Here is a 21830-nt window from a genome sequence, read left to right as displayed (position 1 = left end):
TTTACCAAAAAAGCAAAAGAAACAATAATAAAAAAAAGACAAGAACATGCAAAGCACCTTACTTGTGTTTCTAATCTGTTAGCTCCAGTAAAGAATAGAGATGACTGTGAATTATTTTTATTATTGAGTCTGCAAAAAAACCTCAAAACCTTACATAAATAAATTACAATGATTTGGATATAGCGATACATATATACGTATTTGCATATTACTTTATTAATCTAGGAAAAATAAGTAATTTTAGGGAAAAGTTTCAGTGCGGCCACCAGCAAGTGTTGGTGGCCACACTCTGAGGCCACCAAAAAATTTATTGTGAGAACCCCTGGACAAGACAATCATCACAGTCCCTTCTTGCCTTAAAAATCTATGAATCTATAAAGCATGCTTGTTTTCCCAAACAGAAGTAATCTATGACTCCTTACATCATAGCACTGAGATTCTATAGGGAGGTGATAACTATACAAGGTTTGTTATGAAGTCCATACTGCACAAAGTACTGATTCAACTCCCAAAGGACTCCCCCAACATGCACTGGGCTCTGTGTAAAACCGTGTTAATATATACTGTGGTAGTGCTTAGAAATCTTGATCAAAGATCAGGGTGCCATTGTGCTAAGCACTATACAGATCAGTAACAGAGAAAACAGACCCTTCTGCAGAGAATTTGCAATCTAGGTTGTATGTCTACACTAGGGGGCAGTCTCCATAGAATTGGGGAAAGAATGTCCAAAAGACACTACAGAAGTGACCCTGGATTACATGGAGATGCCAGGGGGCAGATGGTCTGAACCAGATTGTGAGCCTCCTAGTTACACTGTTGAAAAACTAGCTCTCAGGAACATTCACCTGGGATTAAGGGGCTCACCCCCTGACCTCTTATGTCTGTCTATGTACCTGTTCTACAAAGAATTTATTATGATAGATAGGCATTTGTTAGGGACCAAATCTTGACCACCTTACTTGGGTAATACTTGTATTCATTTCAATTGGAGCATTGCCTAGATATGAACAGAAGAAGATTTTGCCCACACCAATGGTCCTCAACCAGTTCTCCTTCTTCCTCCCAAATTACTGGCTGCTCCGTTCCTCTCAATTTGAAAAATGAGCCTGGATCAGTGTTGAAGATCAGTGCTTTTCAAGTCTTTCCAGTTCAGTTTGAAAATGAATCCTCTCTCCTTAAGCCTAGGAGAACATCTGTCCATATTTTTCACCTTTATAGGTTCAAGAACTAGTGTTTTTCTATTCAATTTCCACTGTCTTCCTCCATAGCAAATTTATCCTGGCTAACATACAGTCAGAGTCCCAGGTTTGCTACAGTGCTGTGGCCAAGATATCCTCAGTAGAGCATGAAGTTGTTTTTTTGTTTTGTTTTTTTTAAAAAAACACCTCAATATATGGTTTAAAATGTAGGAGGTTGACTATCTTGGATTCAATCACATCTTGCTGCCTTTCCCTCCATTTCTCTAGCAACTCCATCAGGGCTGCTTCCAGAGTTACATATCTGTCCAAATTGATAGCATGCTGTGCTCCCGATTTAGCCTTTTTAAAAGTAAGACAAAATAGAGAAGTAGGGTTAAATAATAAAAGAATTAGATATAAATAAGAACCACACTTGCAGTTATACTAAGTACAGGTTACAAGAGCTGTCAATCCTTGTGCCTTAGAGAAGAAGTTAATTGCCCTCTGAAGTCAAGAAGGGCTCTTCTTCAGCACCCACAATGGCATGGGGAAAGATTGTGGTGTGCCTAAAGCACAGTACTGGGAGGCAGGAGATTGGGCTTCTATTCCCAGCTTTGCCAAGAGTTTCCTAGGCCAGAAGCTCAGCTGGTGTACATAGTTTCACTGAAGTGACTCTTTCTTCCCTCACTTCCCTTCCATCTCTTGTGAATTATAATGGTCCCAATAGATGTAGATCAAGCTTTTCTTAATTTAAAATAAAATTTCAGGAGATTTGTTTGTCTGGAAATGGATCTGTCAGACGTGGACTCATGGGACAAATTCATTCTGATGCTCACTAGTACAAAATGGTTTAATGTAGGAATTGAGCCTGGCATGTGGCCAATGCCAGAATGCAGCAACCACTAACATACAATCAGGGGTTAAGCAATAGTTTCTGGAGTCAAGTGTGTTATTGCAGAACTCTAACACAGTATTTTCTTTGGCACTGCAATGCGGTGCCCCATTTTTGTGGGGGGGCAGGGTTTTAATCTATCCATGGGTGACAGACTATGCATTCTTCTGGGATGACTCCCAAATGTATTTCTGTCGATAGGCTGCAGTGTTCTTCCAGTGAACAAATAAATAGCTCACTTTGCTTTTGCTTCTCCCCGCATGTTACAGCGCTGAATAGATATTATTGAAGTTCACTTGGAAAGCTTCTAAACCCTCCTCAAGTGTACATCACCACACAGGATTCACCACCACACAGAACCCTATACAACTGGCTTCAGCATTATGAGGAGAAGGATTTTACCAAGAGGAATAAGCATGGAACTGGGCATCAGGAACTCCTGAACAGAGTCCTGATAGTCCCACTGACTCACTGTGTGGCCTTGAGCAAGCTCGGCACCCTCTCCCATCCCTTCAGTTTCCACCTCTATAAAGTGGGGATAATCCCACTAATTGACCTACCTCAGAGGAGTGTTTTAGTGGTGGATTAATGTTACCACTGCACTTTGGAAATGTAACCCACAGTGTAAACACTAAATATGTTCATCATTTTTTAGTGTAGCAAATCCTGTGCTCTCTGGACCAGTTGCTTCCTTCCAACTTTAAAGGTTTCCATACACCATTATATAAACATTTCCAGCTATTTAATGCACCTCTGACACAAGTTGTTTCTGTTACATATCCACAACTTCCCTTCTGCAAACTCCTGCATGGAAGCAGCTTTCTGACCTGTGAGCATCAAGGATTTCATGGTCTCTTGAAACCAAGATGGTGATTTCATCACAGTCTCATTTTGCTGCACTCCAACTACATCTAACATTTCTGGAAATCTGATCTGCCACTTAGGCCAAGTTGTATGGCTTTTTTTTCTACTTGCAACTTTAAAGCTGCACATATGTTCAATATATCTCTTGCATCTTTTTCCTAGGCTTCATACCTCTCACCATTATCCTTTGGCCTGCAGATATAGATTATACAATGGTAATGATCACAAGTTATTTAATTTATGGAGTTATCACTATAATATGCAGCATTTCACAAAATTTACATGATAAATCCATTAGAAACAATAATAAAAGCTGCCAGACAGTAACTCCAAGCAAAGGGACTGGTGTATATATACTGGGGAACACAAGAATCATAACAGTACTTCACCCATTAAAAATACATACATGTGTCTGTGTGTGTTTGTGTGAATGCAGAATTATGAAAAGGAGTCACTCCTTTTTCTTTTAATTCCTCTCTATTTCAAAAAAAGGAGTGACTCAGTTAAAGCAATGTTTGGTATAATCTAGGGCAAATGGAAGGACATACTAGATCAAACAACAGAGCAATTCAGAGGTGACAAACTGTATAAACTACACACTGGTGTGAAAGAAACTGGCACTGAAGGCTTGATCCAAAGAGCACTGAAGTCAACAGGAGTCTTTCTCCTGGGCTTTGGATCAGGCCCCAATGAGGACAAAAGGGGAAGATGTAGCAGAAAAAAGCAACCAACAGAAGTGAAGTGGGGACAGTAGGTGTGGAAATATAGGGAACGACAAGGTTGTTTTTTCTCGTTATAATCCTATCCTTTGTATCCAAAGCATATACTCTACTGACTTGATGTTCAATAATATTGGGTGCCTATCAGCTCCCACTGACTTGGAGTTCAGCAACTCTGCAAATCAGGTGATGAGTTACATCAGCTGGTGCTCACTTACATTCTAATCACATTCTAACACTAGCATCATCACCACAGCAGCGGAATGACTTCCAGGAGTCTATTAATGACATGCAAGGATGCTGACTTAATGGCATGCAACTTACAGCTGAGGAATGAGCCCTTAGGTTCACTCCCCAGGTTGGGCTGCCTGAGCTAAAAACATTGCACAATGTAAACAGATGTGTTGCTGCCTTTTTCAACCCCACCCAGCAAGAAACTGTCTCCAGGAAGCCAATGGGCCTGATTTTTGAGAGGTTCTGAGCACCCACAAATCCAAATCTGGATCATAGTTGCTAGGACAGCACGAGTGACGGGCAGCTACGTGCCATTCCATACCTCCAGCTGTCCGCTCTCTTAATCTGAGTCGGGAGGCTAAAGAGGCAGCTGTGAATGAAGGAAGAGGTCCAGCAGATGGCTATGGAGCCTTACAGAGCTAGTGGATGAAGGCGGAAGACCAGAAATGGGAGCTGATCAATTGGGGGCGGGTGGAAAACTGGGGCAGAGAGACACATATGTGAAGGGACATGGGGAAACAAGGGGAAGGTAGGAACTGCAAGCACTCAGGGTGGGATTAGGGAATGAGATTAACCTCTCTGGGGGAGACACAAATCCTAAAGCCAGCATTTGTAATTACCCAAAAGAAATACTGGGGTTACACCTCTGTGAGCCATCACTGCATTGAATGATACATTCAGGTAGTTACTGTGCAGTTAGTGGTAAAATACTGTATACTGTTTTACGGTAATCTGGCAAGTGAGTCCTCTGACCACCCCATGAGGAGGTTTTGCTGATCTTTTGCAGTAATTCTTGGAGGCCAAAAACAATCAAGGTCCCCATCTCACCAAGCCAAGCACTGTGGTTTGTTTATGTATGTTAAGAGAGCAGTGCAGTGTATACAAACCTTGGAGTTTGGCATCCTTTCCCCAGTGGTCAAGCAGCAGATTATATTTAGCACAACCTAAACAGACACCAAAAACGGCAGAACAAGACTTAATTCTGACAGCTGTCACCAGCTGCCCTGAGGAGATGCAGGTAGAGTAGATGCCAGTGACACTAAATAAGATGAAGCAGAGAGCAGGGATAAAACTGTATGAACATCTTTGGTTTTAGGCTAGCAAATTCCTGCATTAGTTACTCCTTGATTTGTGGTAGCTGGGAGGAGGATGTAATGTCAAACATACTCACAAGGAAACAAACTTTGTCTACTCTGTGGTCTGATACTGGCTGCTCGTGGGCAAGTGTGCAGAGGGTAGTGAGGAGGCGATAGAGTGGCCAGAATCCCTGTACATGCTTTTCATGGGTGAAACTGATCTACTTCAGGGGCTTAATTGGTGCATAGGGCCTGGGGTGGCCCTATGCAAAGGGATCAATTTCACCCCAGGTGGAGGGTACAGGAGAGTCCTATCACAGGTTAGAGAATTATGTACATCAAAAAGGAACATGTTTGAGTAGCCTAGGGGCATGGCCAGAGAGGCATGTCCCCATCCCCTTCTCCTTGCACTGGCTACCATTCTATTTCTAGTAATACACAAGGGTTAAACATGTACAGAGGACCCTCTGACAAGCACATCCTCTCATCCAAAGCATAAAACCAGAGGACAGAAGAGGCAGGAGATGTTTAATATGGAAAAATAATAATATTTCACCAGCACCATGTTAGGAAAAACAAATACAGCTGATCCTCTAACAAGCATTATAATAAGAGTGTCTTTAGATAAGCAATGAAAGCAACTGATCCACTGTACCACCCTGAAATTCCACCCCGTTTTCTGGACTTCTGAAGTAACCTGTTATGGTAACTTGCCCCGGCCGTGTCAACTGGTCTAAAAGCTGACTAAAGCTTTTGTGTAATGAAGATTTTTTCCCTGACTGAACTGATAACTAGATGAGTAATTGCTGTTGAAGAAAAATTTGACATTTCCTAGTAAATAAACTGAACTAAAAATGGTAAAAGGAAGGGGGTGGGGTATAAGAATGTGCTTTGTGAGGCTGAAAATCACTTTTAAAGAGACATCTTTGGTAACTGTGTGTACAGCTTTGGAAAAAAGGAGGTGGAGTTAAAGTCTAAAATGAGTGGGGAGAGCATAGAACTTGGTTCAAAGTTTGCCTTCTTGTACCTACAACTCTCTATGGACTCGTTCTAGCCTGCCTCCATACACTGTCTCTCTACACCCCTCCCTGGTGTTGCAACGATGACGAGCATAAACTTCCCCTCTCCCTGCTGAATTCATACAGTCTGGCCACAACTGGTATGAGAGCCCACTCTTCTGAAGCTCTTTCCATCTGGATTACAGGACTGGCCTTACCATGAGGTGAACTGAGGCGCTGCCTCAGGTGCCAGACTTGGGGGGGGAGGGGGAGGGCGCCCACTAGGACCCAGAGTGTAGAAAATTCTGTCTGCTGCTGGTGCATATGGATTCTCCCTGCTCTAGATGCACAGAGATGATGGAATGCAGTGCTGGAGGAAGGAGGGCACAAGAGACATAACAGGCAGGCAGGAGAAAAGGTGAGAGGGAGTAACAGAAAGCAGCAGGAGCTGCAGGGAGAGAGAGGAGGAGGAGGAGCCTCTTATGTACCTCTCTAGCACCCCCAGGAGCCTGGACTGATTCACACCAGCTTCTCAGGGAGCTCCCTGTTTCCTGCTGCTTCCCTGAACCCACTTGAGGAGAACAGGCAGTCAACTGAAGCAGTAGGAGCCAGTTAGGCCCTTAAGACGCTGATATCTTCCCTCACTCAGGCCCTGCTACCAGCCTGCTTATTTGTCCCCTTCAACGGAGTGTTGAGAGCCACTATAGCTGGCACAGAACAGCAGTCATGAGTGAAAGAAGAAAACACCCTTCTGGGGCAACATTCAGAAAAAGCAAGCAAGCAAAGGAAGCTTTTCTGTCTAAGCAGGAAGGAGCTCTCCTGAGATACATGGACACAAATGTTCACGGTGAGCCTTCCAGCCCCAGTGAGGATGTGAGTGGTGAGGAGATGCCTGATCTTCCAGTTAGTCAGAGTGCAGGTGACCTGGCAGCTACTGCAGCGTTCATATCTCCATCTCAAATGCATGTGTAACCATGCACATTCCTGAAGAAAAGTGTAGATCAGAGAAGAGTGTGGTGGAGGCGCAAGAAACAGCTGCTGCTGAGGTTAGTTCTTTAAGTCTAGATCAGGGGTCGGCAACCTTTCAGAAGTGGTGGGCCGAGTCTTCATTTATTCACTTTAATTTAAGGTTTCACGTGCCGATAATACATTTTAACGTTTTTTAGAAGGTCTCTCTCTCTCTCTGAGTCTGTATATTATATAACTAAACTATTGTTGTAAAATAAACAAGGTTTTCAAAATGTTTAAGAAGCTTCATTTAAAATTAAATTAAAATGTTGATCTCATGCTGCCGGCCTGCTCAGCCCGCTGCTGGTCTGGGGTTCCGTTCACCTAGGCCGGCAGCAGGCTGAGCGGGGCCTGCGGCCGGGACCCCGGCTGGCAAGGGGCCAGCAGCCAGAACCCCAGACCGGCAGTGGGCTGAGCCCGCTGCCGCTCAGGGGTTCCATCCGCTGGCTCCTGCCAGCCAGGATCCCGGCTGCCAAACCCGCTCTGCCTGCCTGTCTGGGGTCCCGACCCTGCCCACGTACAGAGGGTACCTACCTTCTCCCTGGTTCTGGCCATTCTCTTCCTGTCTCTCTCTCTGCACTGAGCTGAAGGTGGGAGTGCACTGAGCACAGGGCTGGGGGTTGGGGTGTAGGGTCTGGCCAGGAGCTAGAATGAGGGAGGGGGCTCAGGGTTGGGGCAGGAGGTTTGAGTGTGGAGCACTTACCTGGGCAGCTCCCATTTGGTGGGAGGGGTGCAGGTGGGAATGTGGGGGGGGGAGGTGCAGGAGCTCCCATTTGGTGCTCAGGGTGGGGGTGGAGGGGTGCAAGAGTCAGGATGTGGGGGGCCTGGGTATGTGTGGGGGTGCCAGAGTCAGGGCTGGGGTCATGGGGGGGTGAAGGAGTCAAGCAGAGGGCTATGTGTGTATGAGGGGGGGTTACAGGGCTCAGGGCACGGGTCTTGGGGGTGTGCAGGGCTCAGGGCAGAGGGCTGGGGATGTGGGGTGCTCATGGCAGGGGGCTGGAGGGGATATGCCCCGCTTCCTCAAGGCCCTGGCCCTACTTCTTCTCTGCCTCCGCCGGGAGCAGCAAGCACACTGACTCCGCTCCTCCCCCACCCCCTCCCTGACAAGGGCCATCAGCTGATCATCCAGCAGGGACTGAGAGGAGGAGAACGAGGGGCAGGAACCCAGCATACTGCGGGAAGAGGCAGGGGAGCTGGCAGGACCAAGTTTCTGCCTCTAGCCCCCGCGGGAGGGGGCAGGGAGCGGAGAAGAGCGGACCGGACCGGATTTTTAATGGCACGCTGCTGCCTGCCGGAACCCTGGCAGGCAGCAGCGTGCCATTAAAAATGGGCTCACGTGCTGTCTTTGGCACGAGTGTCATAGGTTGCCAACCCCTGGTCTAGATGATCCAGGACTGTGGACCCACTTGAGCAGTAGCCTGAAGGACTTCCTTGTACTGCATGGGCCCACAGCAAGTGAAAAACTTCATGTTCCCCAAAGACAATGAAAATAGAAGTTTCCATCCAACACATTACTGGCATGAAATTCCCAGTGGTGACAAAGTGGAGAGGCCATGGCTTATGTACTCAAAAACCCAGAATGCTACATACTGTTTTTATTGCAATCTCTTCCAGTTTAATGTTCCAGCTACATTGGGTTCTACAGAAACAAAGGACTGGAAAAATCTGGCTAGAAATCTGGCATGGCATGAGAAGGCAGCAAATCACCAGAGAGCATTCCATGGGTGGAAAGAGCTTGAGATGAGACTAAGGTTAAAGGCCACCGTAGATGATCAGCCTCAAGAGAAGATTGCATCAGAGTCTCTTTACTGGCAAAATGTTCTGAAAAGGCTTGTTGCCATTGTGAGAATGCTTGCTACCCAAAACCTAGCACTGTGTGGCACTTCAGATCAGCTATACGGAACAGATTACTTGACTGGTGCGTTTTGTAACAACAAGAGAACCTAGTGGAAATGTCCCTGCAATGGTGACTGTCAGAGAGCATTTTCTAGAATTTATTGACATTGATGATACTACAGGAGCTGGTATGACAAATGTGCTTCTTAAAAAGCTGGAAGATACGGGAATTGCGATAGCTGGCATGAGAGGTCAGGGCTACGATAATGGTGCCAACATGAGAGGAAAGAACAGAGGAGAGCAGACACGGATCCAAGAGTTAAACCCTCGAGCTTTTTTTGTCCCATGCAGTTCTCATTCATTGAACTTGGTGGTCAGTGATGCAGCATCAGCTTCTAGTGAGGCTGCTGATTTTTTTAATGTAATTCAAAGCATCTATGTATTTTTCTCTGCATCAACTCATTGATGGCAAATTTTGAAGCAACATCTGGGAACATCCTCTCTGACACTGAAACCACTGAGTGCCACATGATGGGAAAGTCGAGTGGAGGCAATAAAGCCTATCAAACACCAAATTGGGATGATAGAGGATGCCATAGTTGCCATTATGGAGGATAATGCTATGACAGGAACTTTCGTGGGAGAACAGTGGCAGAGGGAAATGGAATCACCAGAAACATACATAACTTCAAATTTTTGTGTGGCTTAGTGTTGTGGCATGACATACTGTTTGAAATAAATGTTGTAAGCAAGGACTCCAAGGTGTTGACCTTGATATATCTGGAGCAATGGAATAACTGCACAAAGCAAAGTCATACCTACACTCTTGCCGATCAGATGAGGGAATTCAAAACGTTCTGAAGAGTGCACAGAAGTTGGCAGAGGAACTTCACACTGAAGCAATTTTCCCACCCATTCAAGAATACAAGAGTCACTGAAGAAGACATTTTGATTACGAGGCACAGGATAATCCCATAAGAGAGCCCAAACAACAATGCAAAGTTGAATTCTTTAACCACGTGCTAGATTGTGCAATACAGTCAGTTGATGAACGTTGCATACAGCTCAAGGAACACAGCAGTATATTTGGGATGTTGTATGATATTCCAAAACTCCTCACTATACCTGAAGAAGACCTACACCAGCAATGCAGGACACTAGAGACAGTGTTGACACATGATGACATGCGCGATATTGATGCGAGTGATTTAGGTGATGAACTGAAAGCCCTTTCAAGATACATTTCAGCAGGATCAACTCCAAAGGCTGTTCTGGAATATATGTACACAAATAAGATGAGGAGTACTTGTGGCACCTTAGAGACTAACCAATTTATTAGAGCATAAGCTTTCGTGAGCTACAGCTCACTTCCTCAGATGACTGACTACCCTCTTTCCAAATGCTTTTGTTGCTCTGTGCATACCTCTACCACTTCCTGTAACAGTTGCCAGTGGAGAACACAGCTTCTCCAAGCTGAAGTTAATAAAAACACATCTATGCACCACAATGACACAGGAGAGGCTGGTTGGCCTTCCAACCATCCCATAGATCATGGGCTGGCCCAGACTGTGGACCTTCAGCAGGAAGCACTTCAAATCTTTGCAACTAAGAAGTCATGGAAAGCACCACTTGGATTATTCAAACAGATAAAAATGCCAGTGTTTACTATGCAAACAAGAAAAGTTACATTTGCTGTTCAGGCATTTGAAAGTGAAGTGTTCCTTAAAATTTTTGAACAAGACATTTTAAGTTGTTAGTTTTCCTTTATTGGGGTAGGTAGCAGAGCAGTACCATGAGAGGTGTAGAACAGGAAGAAGGCAGAATTGAGAACTTTCAAAGTTTTGGCCCAAGCGAGAGGGCACGGAGGCATCATTTGAGCCGGCCGGCCCTGATCATCTACAAGAGTTACCTATTGTACATTTAAAATCTCATCTGAAGATATATTTTTGTCTCCTGCCTCAACCACTTGGTTTCCTCCCTTGCTATTTATTTCATCCATAGGTTCAAAAATGTTTGTACCAGATGGGATGTTCAGATCATGTCGTCCAACATCCTGGATAACACAGGATGTAGAACTTCACCCAATTACTCTAGTATTGAGTTCAGTAACTTGTTGCCATTCAGTCTTGAAGACTGAACTTTGTAGCATAACAAATCAGAGCTGGCTGATATGTTTTTAAATTTGAGACTTCAAAAATATAAATGGGAAAATGTTAAGTGTGCCCCACCATTTTCCAACCAGCTGTTTAACAAACATTTTATGCTATAGACTTGGATGAAAAGTCCTGTGTAAAAAAAAAAAAATGGTACTGCACTGTATTGCATCTCTATTCTGTACTTAATTACATACTGGGCACAAAAAGGGAATTGATTTCAGATGTTTCTCTTGTTAAAGTGTGATTCCACCAGATGCTGTGTGTGTTCAGAACCTTGTAAAATTTCATAACCCCCCTTGCCCCTCCCCACACACAAATATACAAATGTAGTAGATTCCCTTCTCCCCCATTCCCCCCCCCCCCCCCCGCCTTGTTTTTGACTGGCTCTCGTGAAGAGATTATTTTTGTTCTCTCAGGTTTTCTGGCAAATGTTGAAGTCTCTCCCTTTTGATAAAACTTAAAACATGCACAAATCACACGTCCAGAAAGGATCTCCTCAGACCACCACCACATCTCACAAAATAAAAGCCCAGATTCATCCATTTCATTTTTCACACAGCTTTGCTTTGGTAGTGATGATTGTAGTATTGGGGACTATGCCTTTAAGGGATGACCTTCCCAAACATAGTCTGGATGCGGCACTGTGAAGCTCCTGTTACAGCCCGTTGAAACTGAACACAGAATAAAGCAGATCTCTTGCAACAAAGTGGTCGCTGAACAAGGGCCATATGCTGACCTGGGTCTGCATGCTGCAGTTAGTGGGGTCAATGTAGCATAGGGCCCCAGGCCCAAATGCAGTTCTGACAGAGCTCCAAGCACAGCATAAGCAGATGCCGGATATGGTCCAAATTTATGCATGTGCTTAACTTTATGCCCTTCCAGTCATAGTATGCAAAGCTAACCACGTGAATAAGCCTTTGCTGAATCATGGCCTTTCCTGGGGTTTGCCTTTGCTGTTCACTTAAATAGCCAGAACAAAATACCACAACCTTTGTCTAGTCTTTTCTCTTGAGCATGGCTATTCCTAGCATTTTCTCTGCAGGGCTCCTGTATCCCTAGCTACCTTTCTCTCAGGCAGGTTCTTCCATCCTGGCTTGAAACTGATGGGAGCCACTTGCCAGCATGAGTCAGCAGAAATAACTCATCATCCTAGTGACATAGAAATGATCTATTTGTCAGTGCAAAACCCTGCAATCTGCCACATTGAGATGGGACCATACAGAGTAAAAGCCATACAGGCTTTTGGAAGCTAGGCTAGCACATACCTTAGCTGGATACTAATCATTCCAAGGTCAAAATAAAAAAAGTCTCCTAGGCATAGATACTGTATTTAAAGGCCAATTAAATTGGGAACTGGAAAAGACTTCAACCATTTCAGTGCTTCCATTCATTCTTTTCTCTCTCTTTCTCTTTCTCACATTCATGCTCTTCCCCTTCCATACAGGTCAGTACTCTCCATCCTTTCTTTTTCCCCTCCCGCCCATGCATGTATTGCAGATCTTAGTTGCAACCACTGGTGGATCAGACCTGTGTGTCTTTCTTTAATGGCTGTTAATACCACAGAGTTTTAAAATAGCCACTTGCATTGTGAAATCCCAGCTTTCTTTGACATAGGAATGAAAGTGTAAAATCAAACTGAACAATGATTAGAACAGCAGTGTGTAAACTAGGGTGTCGATTAATTGCAGTTAACTCACACGATTAACTCAAAAAAATTAATTGTGATTAATTGCACTGTTAAACAATAGAATACCAATTGAAATTTATAAAATATTTTGGATGTTTTTCTACATTTTCGAATATATTGATTTCAATTACAACACGGAATATAAAGTGTACAGTGCTCACTCTATATTATATATATTATCACTTTATATCACTTTATAAATATTTGCACGGTAAAAATGATAAAAGAAATAGTATTTTTCAATTCACCTCATACAAGTACTGTAGTGCAATCTCTTTATCGTGAAGGCACAACTAACAAATATAGATTTTTTTTGTTACATACCTGCACTCAAAAACAAAACAATGTAAAACTTTAGACCTTACAAGTCCACTCAGTCCTACTTCTTGTTCAGCCAATCGCTGAGATAAACAAGTTTGTTTACATTTACTGAAGATACTGCTGCCTGCTTCTTATTTACAATGTCACCTAAAAGTGAGAACAGACATTCGCATGGCACTTTTGTAGCCAGCATTGCAAGGTATATACCTGTCAGATCTGCTAAACATTTGTATGCCCCTTCATGCTTTGGCCACCATTCCAGAGGACATGCTTCCATGCTGATGAAGCTTGTTAAAAAAAAAAGTGTTAATTAAATTTGTGACTGAATTCCTTGGGGGAAAATTATATGTCTCCTGCTTTGTGTTTTACCCACATTCTGCCATATATTTCATGTTATAGCAGTCTTGGATGATGACCCAGCACAAGTTCATTTTAAGAACACTTTCACTACAGATTTGACAAAACACAAATAAGGTACCAATGTAAGATTTCTAAAGATAGCTACAGCACTGAACCCAAGATGTAAGAATCTGAAGTGCCTTCCAAAATCTGATCGGGACAGTGTGTGGAGCATGGTTTCAGAAGTCTTAAAAGAGCAACACGCCGATGCAGAAACTACAGATCCCGAACCACCAAAAAAGAAAATCAACCTTCTGCTGCTGGCATCTGACTCAGATTATGAAAATGAACATGCGTTGGTCTGCACTGCTTTGAATCATTATTGAACAGAACCCATCATCAGCATGGATGCATGTCCTATGGAATGGTGGTTGAAACATGAAGGGACATGAATCTTTAGCGGATCTGGCATGTAAATATCTTGCAACGCCGGCTACAACACTTCCATGCGAACGCCTGTTCTCACTTTCAGGTGACATTGTAAACAAGAAGCGGGCAGCATTATCTCCTGCAAATTGTAACCAAACTTGTTTGTCTGAGTGACTAGCTGAAAAAGAAGTAGGACTGAGTGGACTTGTAGGGTCTAAAGTTTTACATTGTTTTATTTTTGAATGCAGTTATTTTTTGTACATAATTCTACATTTGTAAGTTCAAATTTCACAATAAAGAGATTTCACTACAGTACTTGTAGAAAGTGAACTGAAAAGTACTATTTCTTTTATTTTTACAGTGCAAATATTTATAATAAAAATAAATATAAAGTGAGCACCGTACACTCTGTATTCTGTGTTGTAATTGAAACCAACCAATATATCTGAAAATGTGGAAAACATCCAAAAATATTTATATAAATAGTACTATTAACAGCATGATTAATCATGATTAATTTTTTTAATTGCGTGATTAGTTGCAATTAATTTTTTTAATTGCTTGACAGCCGTAGTGTAAACTACTGTGAGCTTTAATTCTCCATTCCATCCAAGACATTGTGGAGAGGAGAGGACACAGAGAGCTGGTGGCCATTCTCATTCAGGGCTGCCTGGCTCCAGTGCAAGTGCACCCTAACTTATGCCAGTGGAGGACTGGGTAGAGTAGACTACCATGCCCCTTCCTTGCCTTTGGAATGCCACTACCTTTCTTCCCTTTAAATGGGAGTGGCTGACACAGGAGACAGCAAACAGTTCCCCTGCCCAGAAGGAATTTTCTATCCATTATCTGCAGCCAGTTTAAGGCCGCTTTGTATTGTTTATGCAGTGCAAACTGGCCTTAACAGAATGGAGAATCCAGCTCATGGTGTGTTCGTGCATTGGAACACTTCCACTGGTTTAATTTGCACAAGAGAGAAACTGTGTACCGAATGCTCATTTATTGCTCAGTGCAATTCTGAAGTAACCTTCTTAGCTTCAGTGGAAGTACTCTTGATTTACACCTGTGCAAGTAGATTTGGTCCTCTATCTTTGAAGGGCATACCTCTAGAGAGGAAAATAAAATAGGTGAGGTAGATTAGCAATGAAATCTACTGGTCTTAATCTGGTAGGATAATAAGTAAATAGTGGCTGTGACTGAGAAAAGATATTATGTAACCATTTAAAACAACAAAAAACCCTCTAGCCTAGAAAACCAAAGGGCAAGGAAACCTGACAAGTAGCAGCAAGTGTAGAAGTTTGTTTTAATCTGGCTTTAGCCCCTTGAGACTTCATCACTCATGATCCATCCCACCTTTCTGAGAGTTTTGAATTAATATACTGAAAGAAAGAATAGGAAGTCTTACTGAACACATCCTATTAAGTGGACTACTAAATAGATCAGACTAAAGCCAAGATCCTACTGCTAGTAACATCAATGGTAAAACTCCCATTGGCTTCACTGTTGCATGATGGAAGCCTAAAACTCCCAAAGCATACTGTCCCCGCACACACTATTTCTTCTGCAAAAAATTTGTTATGGCTACCTCGGGTTCAGTCATTCCCAAACCCTGATCAAGAATTGGGAGGGGAATCTTTCCAGGACATTACAATATGCTTCTGTAACTTCACAAATGTTCTGCTTTGAGGGAGGGAAGCCAATGAAGGCTTAAGCCATACTAGAACCTAATGTCTGGCCCTGTCTTGTTAAATGAGGATGGGCCAAAAAAGAGAGAAAGCCAGTGACCTTATTTTGGAACGACTCTCTGGTAATCATAACAGTCTTATTTATTGCCACGTGTATTTCCTTCTTCATATATATCTTGTCCACTCCAGTGTCTTGAGTCATGTTCTGGCTTTTAGAACTTGGCTTAACTTCCAGCTGTCTGGCTTAGTCAAGTCTGGTACTGTACAGTCAGAGAAATCAGGATTTCACACACTACATATCATAAACTGGACACATATCTTAATGGAAAATTATATGGACACTCAAGAATCTACATCTCTCTCAAAAAAAGCCATTTAGAGGCAGCATCTATTATATCCTAACACTGGGCCTCTCTGTCCACTACAGTTTGCTCTCTGGGGATTATTTTGTCTCTCATCCTGCTCAATCCACAATAGCAGTCTCAGTATTGCTACCACCAGTGAAGTTGTCCTGATATTAGCACAGTGGGGAATAATTGCCAGAAAACCTTAGTGTGGTGAAGGCCACAAAAGGAAGACCAAATGTGAAAACTGTACCACTCACATGCTAGATGTTCTTATGAAGGACACTGCTGATTATTTTTGACTGAACGTTTAAAGTCTCTCTCTCTCTCTTTTTTTTTTTCTCAAAAGTTACAAAACCTCATATGAAGAGAAATATTTTGTGTGTGTGTGGAGGGGGGTTAATTTTGCTGAAAAAGCTTTTTGGGAGAGGGGACACTTGGGAGGGAGATTCTCCTTCGTTATCCTGAATCCAACCAAAGCATTGTGCTAAGCAACCACAACCATGAACAGAGTTTGACTACAAACAAAAAGTGAAACTAACTGACCTTATTTCACTGTCCAAACTGACTTGCAAAACTTAAATAGGATAAATGGTAGAAAGTAAAGGCAGATTTATTATGGCACTTCCAGTTAACAGTCTGTCGCATTATAACACAGGTAAGGCAATTTAAATCTTTGTTTTTAATCTTAAGAGCACCCTTTGAAATATGTTATATAAGTAGATATAATTCAATTTGTGTTGCCTTTGTGATATGATCGCTATAATGTCCTCTGTCCCATGTATACTCTTAATTTGTAGGCTGATGGAAGTGAGCTATTTCACTGATATTTTCCTGGTACAATATCTTCTGAACAAACACACTCGGGTCCAAATTAACTAAACAATAATAATGTTTATGGGCCTGATCCTCAGTTGTTGTAAACTAAAACACATTTCCATGGAACTGCACTGATTTTCAGCAGCTGAGTATCTAGCCCTATCTTCTGAAAAGCACACACTGGAACTTCATGTTGCTCACACTTCAAACAAACAGCCACAATACATGGTACCTGTGGAGGCCAGCCTTATATTTTTCAAGTTCCCAAACGGTCACAGGAGGTAAATTAGGCTAAGAGATGCCTTGCCTTCTGGTCCTATTGTCTGAAGAGTATATTAAGGTGGCCCTAAAGTTTTCAAGTAAATGCAAGACTACAAAGCTACTCAAGGTACCTTGTGCATCTCATGTCACTTACCAGTCAGTACTTGTTTCTACAAATGCACCATTATACTGCTCTAAGTACAAATGGTGCATCACATGCAAACCTTCGGATGTCAAAATCCCAGACAATATTGAGAAAACTGAGCTTGGAATGAATAGATCAGTAGAAAAGGGAGGTGTCTAAATGTTTGTTTTCTGCTGAGATTGTCACTTTCTTCTAGGTGTTCGTTTCACTAGGTACACCAACGGAGTTGGCAGGTGAATTTAGCCAGCAGCTCTCTAAAGGACTCAGTCGCTCCCTGGGCGCTGAAGTGGATGGGAGTTCTGTGACTCCTCTGAGCCTAAAAATATTTTAACTTGCTCATTCAAAGCTAATTTTAAGTGGAAGCCAGGAGGAGGGATGTTCTATGTAAAACAGATGCCAGCTGTTTCCTCTCCACCCTGCAGGGGGCCAAAATAGTGATGTTGTGAATAAAGTCAGTTGTTGCTTTATCCTCCTCAAAACAGGGCAAAGCTGGGTCATCCAGAAAGCCACCCTGACCTGACTGGGTCCTTCCACTGCTCTTTAGAATCCTGTGAAAACTGCTGTGTGGTTGTTAGCTCCACATGGCTTCCAGCGCATTCTCCTAAGGTCTGATCCTGTGAGTTGCTGAGCACCAGAAATCCCCACTGGAATCAATAGGCACTGCAGCACTCAATACTGCTCAGGACGAGTGCATTATTCTACCTCGGCTCTCACCTCCTTTCGTATAGGGAATTAAACAATAATAGTCAACATGCCGTAATCCGGGCAAGCTATATAGGGACAAATTAAACAATGCTAGTCCATCTCTATCTCCATAGCAATCAATAGGAGTCTTGGCATGGACTTCAAACAGTAGGCCTGTTCCCACTTCCATTTTTATACTATTCCTTTTATTTTGCAGAGCATAGAGTATGAAAAATAGTGTGGAAAGCTAAATTAAAAGTTAGGGGCCTGATACTGATCTCTCTGACACCAGCTTTACACCCATATCACCCACTGGCTTCCATGATGCTCTGCATGATTCATGCTGGTATACATAAAATCAGAGTAAGGCCCAGCTGTTTTTTGCGTACACAAAAGGCTCATTTTGAGAACACTGGAGAGAGTGAGGGAAAAGCCACCTGATCAAAGGCAGAAGAAAAACAGACAACAAATATACCTGACTTCCCCACGCCGGCTCGACCAAAGATCGCCAGCTTCACTTCCGCACTTTTAGCCATGGTGGGAAAATGGAACGATGGAGAATTCACTGGATTACCCAAACTTGAGCAGACGGAAGGTTCCCAGGTCCCGTCTTCAGCTTCACCACGTCATTGTGACTTCTGCACAGAACCTTAAAGCGGTGTAATACAGTGAGTAGGCAGAAATCAGACTCTTCCTAAATACTTCTTTATTTAAACCATACGCTAATGTCCTCAACCACAGAAGTAACGCTAGGACACCTTTGGTGTTTGTCACCTTTTGTGTAGAATATATATCACAGTGATTTTCTAGCTCAGCTGTTGAGACATGCCCCTGTGACACTTTGTTGAACACAGGCTCTTATTCAATAATCTTCAGCGCTCAGTTCATAATGCCATATAAGGTTCTCTGTTACTTTTTTTTTTAAGCCAGCTGGGATAGCTTATATTAAGTTACTACTTTTGGCCAAACTAACTTTAATGAATATATTTTAAAACCATAAGCATTCATTAATCTATTTGCAGATAGTTGAACTCCCTTTCCCTTTCCCAAACCCTCAATTATTTCAAAGCCCCAATTACTCAGCAGCAGTTACTTAAATGTCTTCAGAAGTTCTAAATATTTGCACCTGCCCATTCCAGTAAACAAAGTCTTTAAACAAAGTTCCTTGATGTTCTTTGTGTAAGAAGACTCAGCTCAGACGTAAATATTCAGAAAAGCACAGGGCTAGGAGACACTGAATTTTCTCTTTATATATTTTTAAAGACCACATAAGAATGTTCTTACTACCTCTATTGCCCTGCTGTATGACCTTCAGTGTGTTATGCCACCTCTCTGTGCCTCAATTTTCCCATCTGTGAATTTAAGGATAACTAAATTTACTTTCCTCTGTAAAGTGCTTTGAGATCTATTAATGAAGGCACTATAGATTATTAGTATTGTACCAATACTACCATTTAGTGTGGATAATTCATCTCACCAATTATACCATAGTATAATTTTACTTCTGTACACAGCATGTTTCACAAAAAATGTCAATCTCTGTTTGTGAGAAAGGTTTGCCAATATTTCTTTTGAAAGACGTAAGATTATTTTAATCATAAATATCAGCTACATTAATTGCTACATTAGCATTGCCCACACTAAAGCAATAACACATTTCAAGAAACTTTGTGAAATAAAATAATGTTTTATTAAATTTTCTCCAGAATACAATATGTTGCACAAATCTTGTCCAATGTATTTTTGAGATCTCATGCTTCTGGTTTATTTTGCAGAGGAGTAAACGACAAATCATATTCATCTTGTACAAGCATTTAGAAAGGAAAAACCTTTTATGAATTGTTTCATCTACCAGCAGAGAGACAGGAATTGAACTCCAAAGAATACATACATTTGCCTTCCAATTTCTAACCTAATAAAGTCACGGTTGCATGCTTTGTCAAAAGCGAGTCATGTAAAATCATTTGTAGCAAGACTTGTTTTTCTTACTCTAGTTCTGCTCATGGAAGAAAGGCATAAATGTGATGCAGCCAATACATTCCTCTCACTTTCAGCTTTAGGTAGGAAATCAAAAATGCTAGAATATTCTGGCAGAAGAAAGTACTTAAATCAATCTGTACTATAATCCCTAGTTTTAATTGCTTGGTTTGGGGTTTCTAATACACATAACTGCTGACAACCCTAAAAACCTTCTTGCAGCTTAGGCCAGATTCTCACCTGGTGTAAACTGGAGTAGCTCTGAAGTCAATGGAGCTTTGTCAATTTACAGAGAATCTGACTGTTTAAAGAGATTGTTTAAAGAAATTGACACTTATTTCTGGGTGACTATAAATGCACACTGTAAATTAGAGGGTTGCAAGTGTCCCTTTTCTATATTTGCATGCTACCTTCCTCTAAAACATATGGGCTAGATGCCAATCTGGTCTATATCTGGAGTAACTCCATCAGTTTGATTTGTTCCTTATTTACTCTACAGCAACTGAGTTGAGAATCTGAACCCCATATTTCTACAGCAGAGCAAAAGAGAGAAAGCAAGACAATGTGTTGCTGTAAAACAAACTCTCTCGAAGTAAAGATTGACATACTACTGGGTGTGCTCTGGCTCCAAAAGAAATCCAATATTCATTTTCATACTCAAATGTCACTGAAAAAGTATGAATGCTGGTTTGTCACCAAGAATGTCTTTAAAAAACTATGAGCAAAGATTCCCTTCTCAGTCAGGCCCATGCATTAAAATAAAAAAAGTACATTTGGTTTAAGTCAACCACACAACTGCCATCCCCACTTTAATAAACTAGTTTACACATTTATTTCTCTTCCTATTTTCTGTAGGTCTCTGCCTCAGTATCCTTATCACAGCAAAAGAGCCTAGAGGCATATAGAGCTGCAGTGTGATCTTCTAAGGGATACTTTGCTTCTCTCTCGTTTTCTGACGGTCAGCTTGCAAATGTTTGGCTTCCCAAGTGTGATGAGCATAGCAAGACAGTCCCTGAAATAATTACAGATAGCTGTTCCAAGCCCACGGCTGTCACTGATTAAATAATACCGTGCAACAGGTAATATTTTACTTTCCTAATGAAAGAGCTGAAGGAATCCTCCCCCACTCCTGGGCAGATGGACAAGCTCACAATGTGATTTGCCCCTCGCTACTGTTGTTAAAATTAGCAGCCAGGAGGGAACCCCAGAAGTAGAGGGTGTCTCCCCTAATACCTTCCTATGCAGAATCCGGAGATGATCCGAGGAAGCCCGTCCTCTTCTAGCTCTGCCCGATTTGGGGAACCGCCGAAGAGATAAACCGGTAACAATTAAGCAGCTTGTTTGTTGCTCTTGGCAAAGCACAAAAATAGTGGCTGGCTTTGCCAGGGTCCCCCTCTCGCGGCAGTAGCCCCTGGCTATGTGCGCGCTAGCCCTATTCAGCCAGATGCCTGAATGCATCAAACTCACCTCTCCGCACCAGTCAAGCAGCACGAGGGTGCGTTGGGCGGACGGGACTCCAGCCCTGGTCTTGGTTGCCGGCCAGCTCACCAGCTGTGTGATCAGAGAAGGAACCCGACCTCAGCCATCGTGGGTTGCCCCTGGTCTCCTTTCTCCCCCGGTCTCGTCCCTCTGGCGCAGAACGCAGAGACTTCACACAGCCCCAGGACCAGCTCACCGCGGCTTCCTTCGCCTGCCGGCAAGAAAGCTCTCTGGCGCCCCCTGCAGGGCCGCGGGCGCTAGGATGCGGCATGGACTGCCGCAAACCAGCTGGGCAGGCAGCAGGACCAGCGTGGAAGGGGAAGGGGTGTGTAAAAGGTTGTGAGCATGAGGTGGTATAATCTACAGCATAGTGGCAGGTGAAATGGAGGCTTCCCCCTATTAAATGTTGAGCATAGGAACCGTGCCTACACGATCAAATGAAACCAAGATGCTGGCTTGAGCAGAACAAGCCGTGGTGTGCAAGAAAATGAGCGAGGGGCTGGTAGTGAGAGCTGTGACTAAACGCCTAACCCAAGTGGGAGAACCACGAGGGAGGAAATGCCGCGAATGTCTGTACTATGGAAAGGCATTCTGCCTTAAAAGAAACTCCATCCAGAGACTTTAATGAATTTAAATGTATGTGAGGGCAAAAGCAGTAAACTTTAGTTCTCTGGGTTGAGCTTGCATCGACTGAAGTCAGTG

At 42.8% G+C, this 21830-nt stretch overlaps 1 protein-coding gene across 1 annotated transcript in view; it reads right to left on the bottom strand.

Annotated features, from left to right (window-relative positions):
- Nucleotides 1–21328, bottom strand: part of RERG (RAS like estrogen regulated growth inhibitor) — a 134658-nt gene extending 113330 nt beyond the window's left edge. The window contains exons 1-2 of the mRNA XM_073319312.2: nucleotides 21117–21328; nucleotides 18148–18321 (exon numbers count right to left, since the gene is read on the bottom strand). Coding sequence (XP_073175413.1) covers nucleotides 18148–18208 — 61 coding nt within the window. The 5' untranslated portion in view covers nucleotides 18209–18321; nucleotides 21117–21328. The remainder of the gene's footprint in view (nucleotides 1–18147; nucleotides 18322–21116) is intronic.
- Between the last annotated feature and the right edge of the window lie 502 nt (nucleotides 21329–21830).

The sequence above is a fragment of the Lepidochelys kempii genome, chromosome 1 (genome assembly GCF_965140285.1).
Source record: "Lepidochelys kempii isolate rLepKem1 chromosome 1, rLepKem1.hap1, whole genome shotgun sequence".
Classification (NCBI taxonomy): Eukaryota; Metazoa; Chordata; order Testudines; family Cheloniidae; genus Lepidochelys; species Lepidochelys kempii.
Note: the sequence above shows the minus strand (reverse complement) of the source record. Positions and strands in the feature narration are given on the sequence as shown.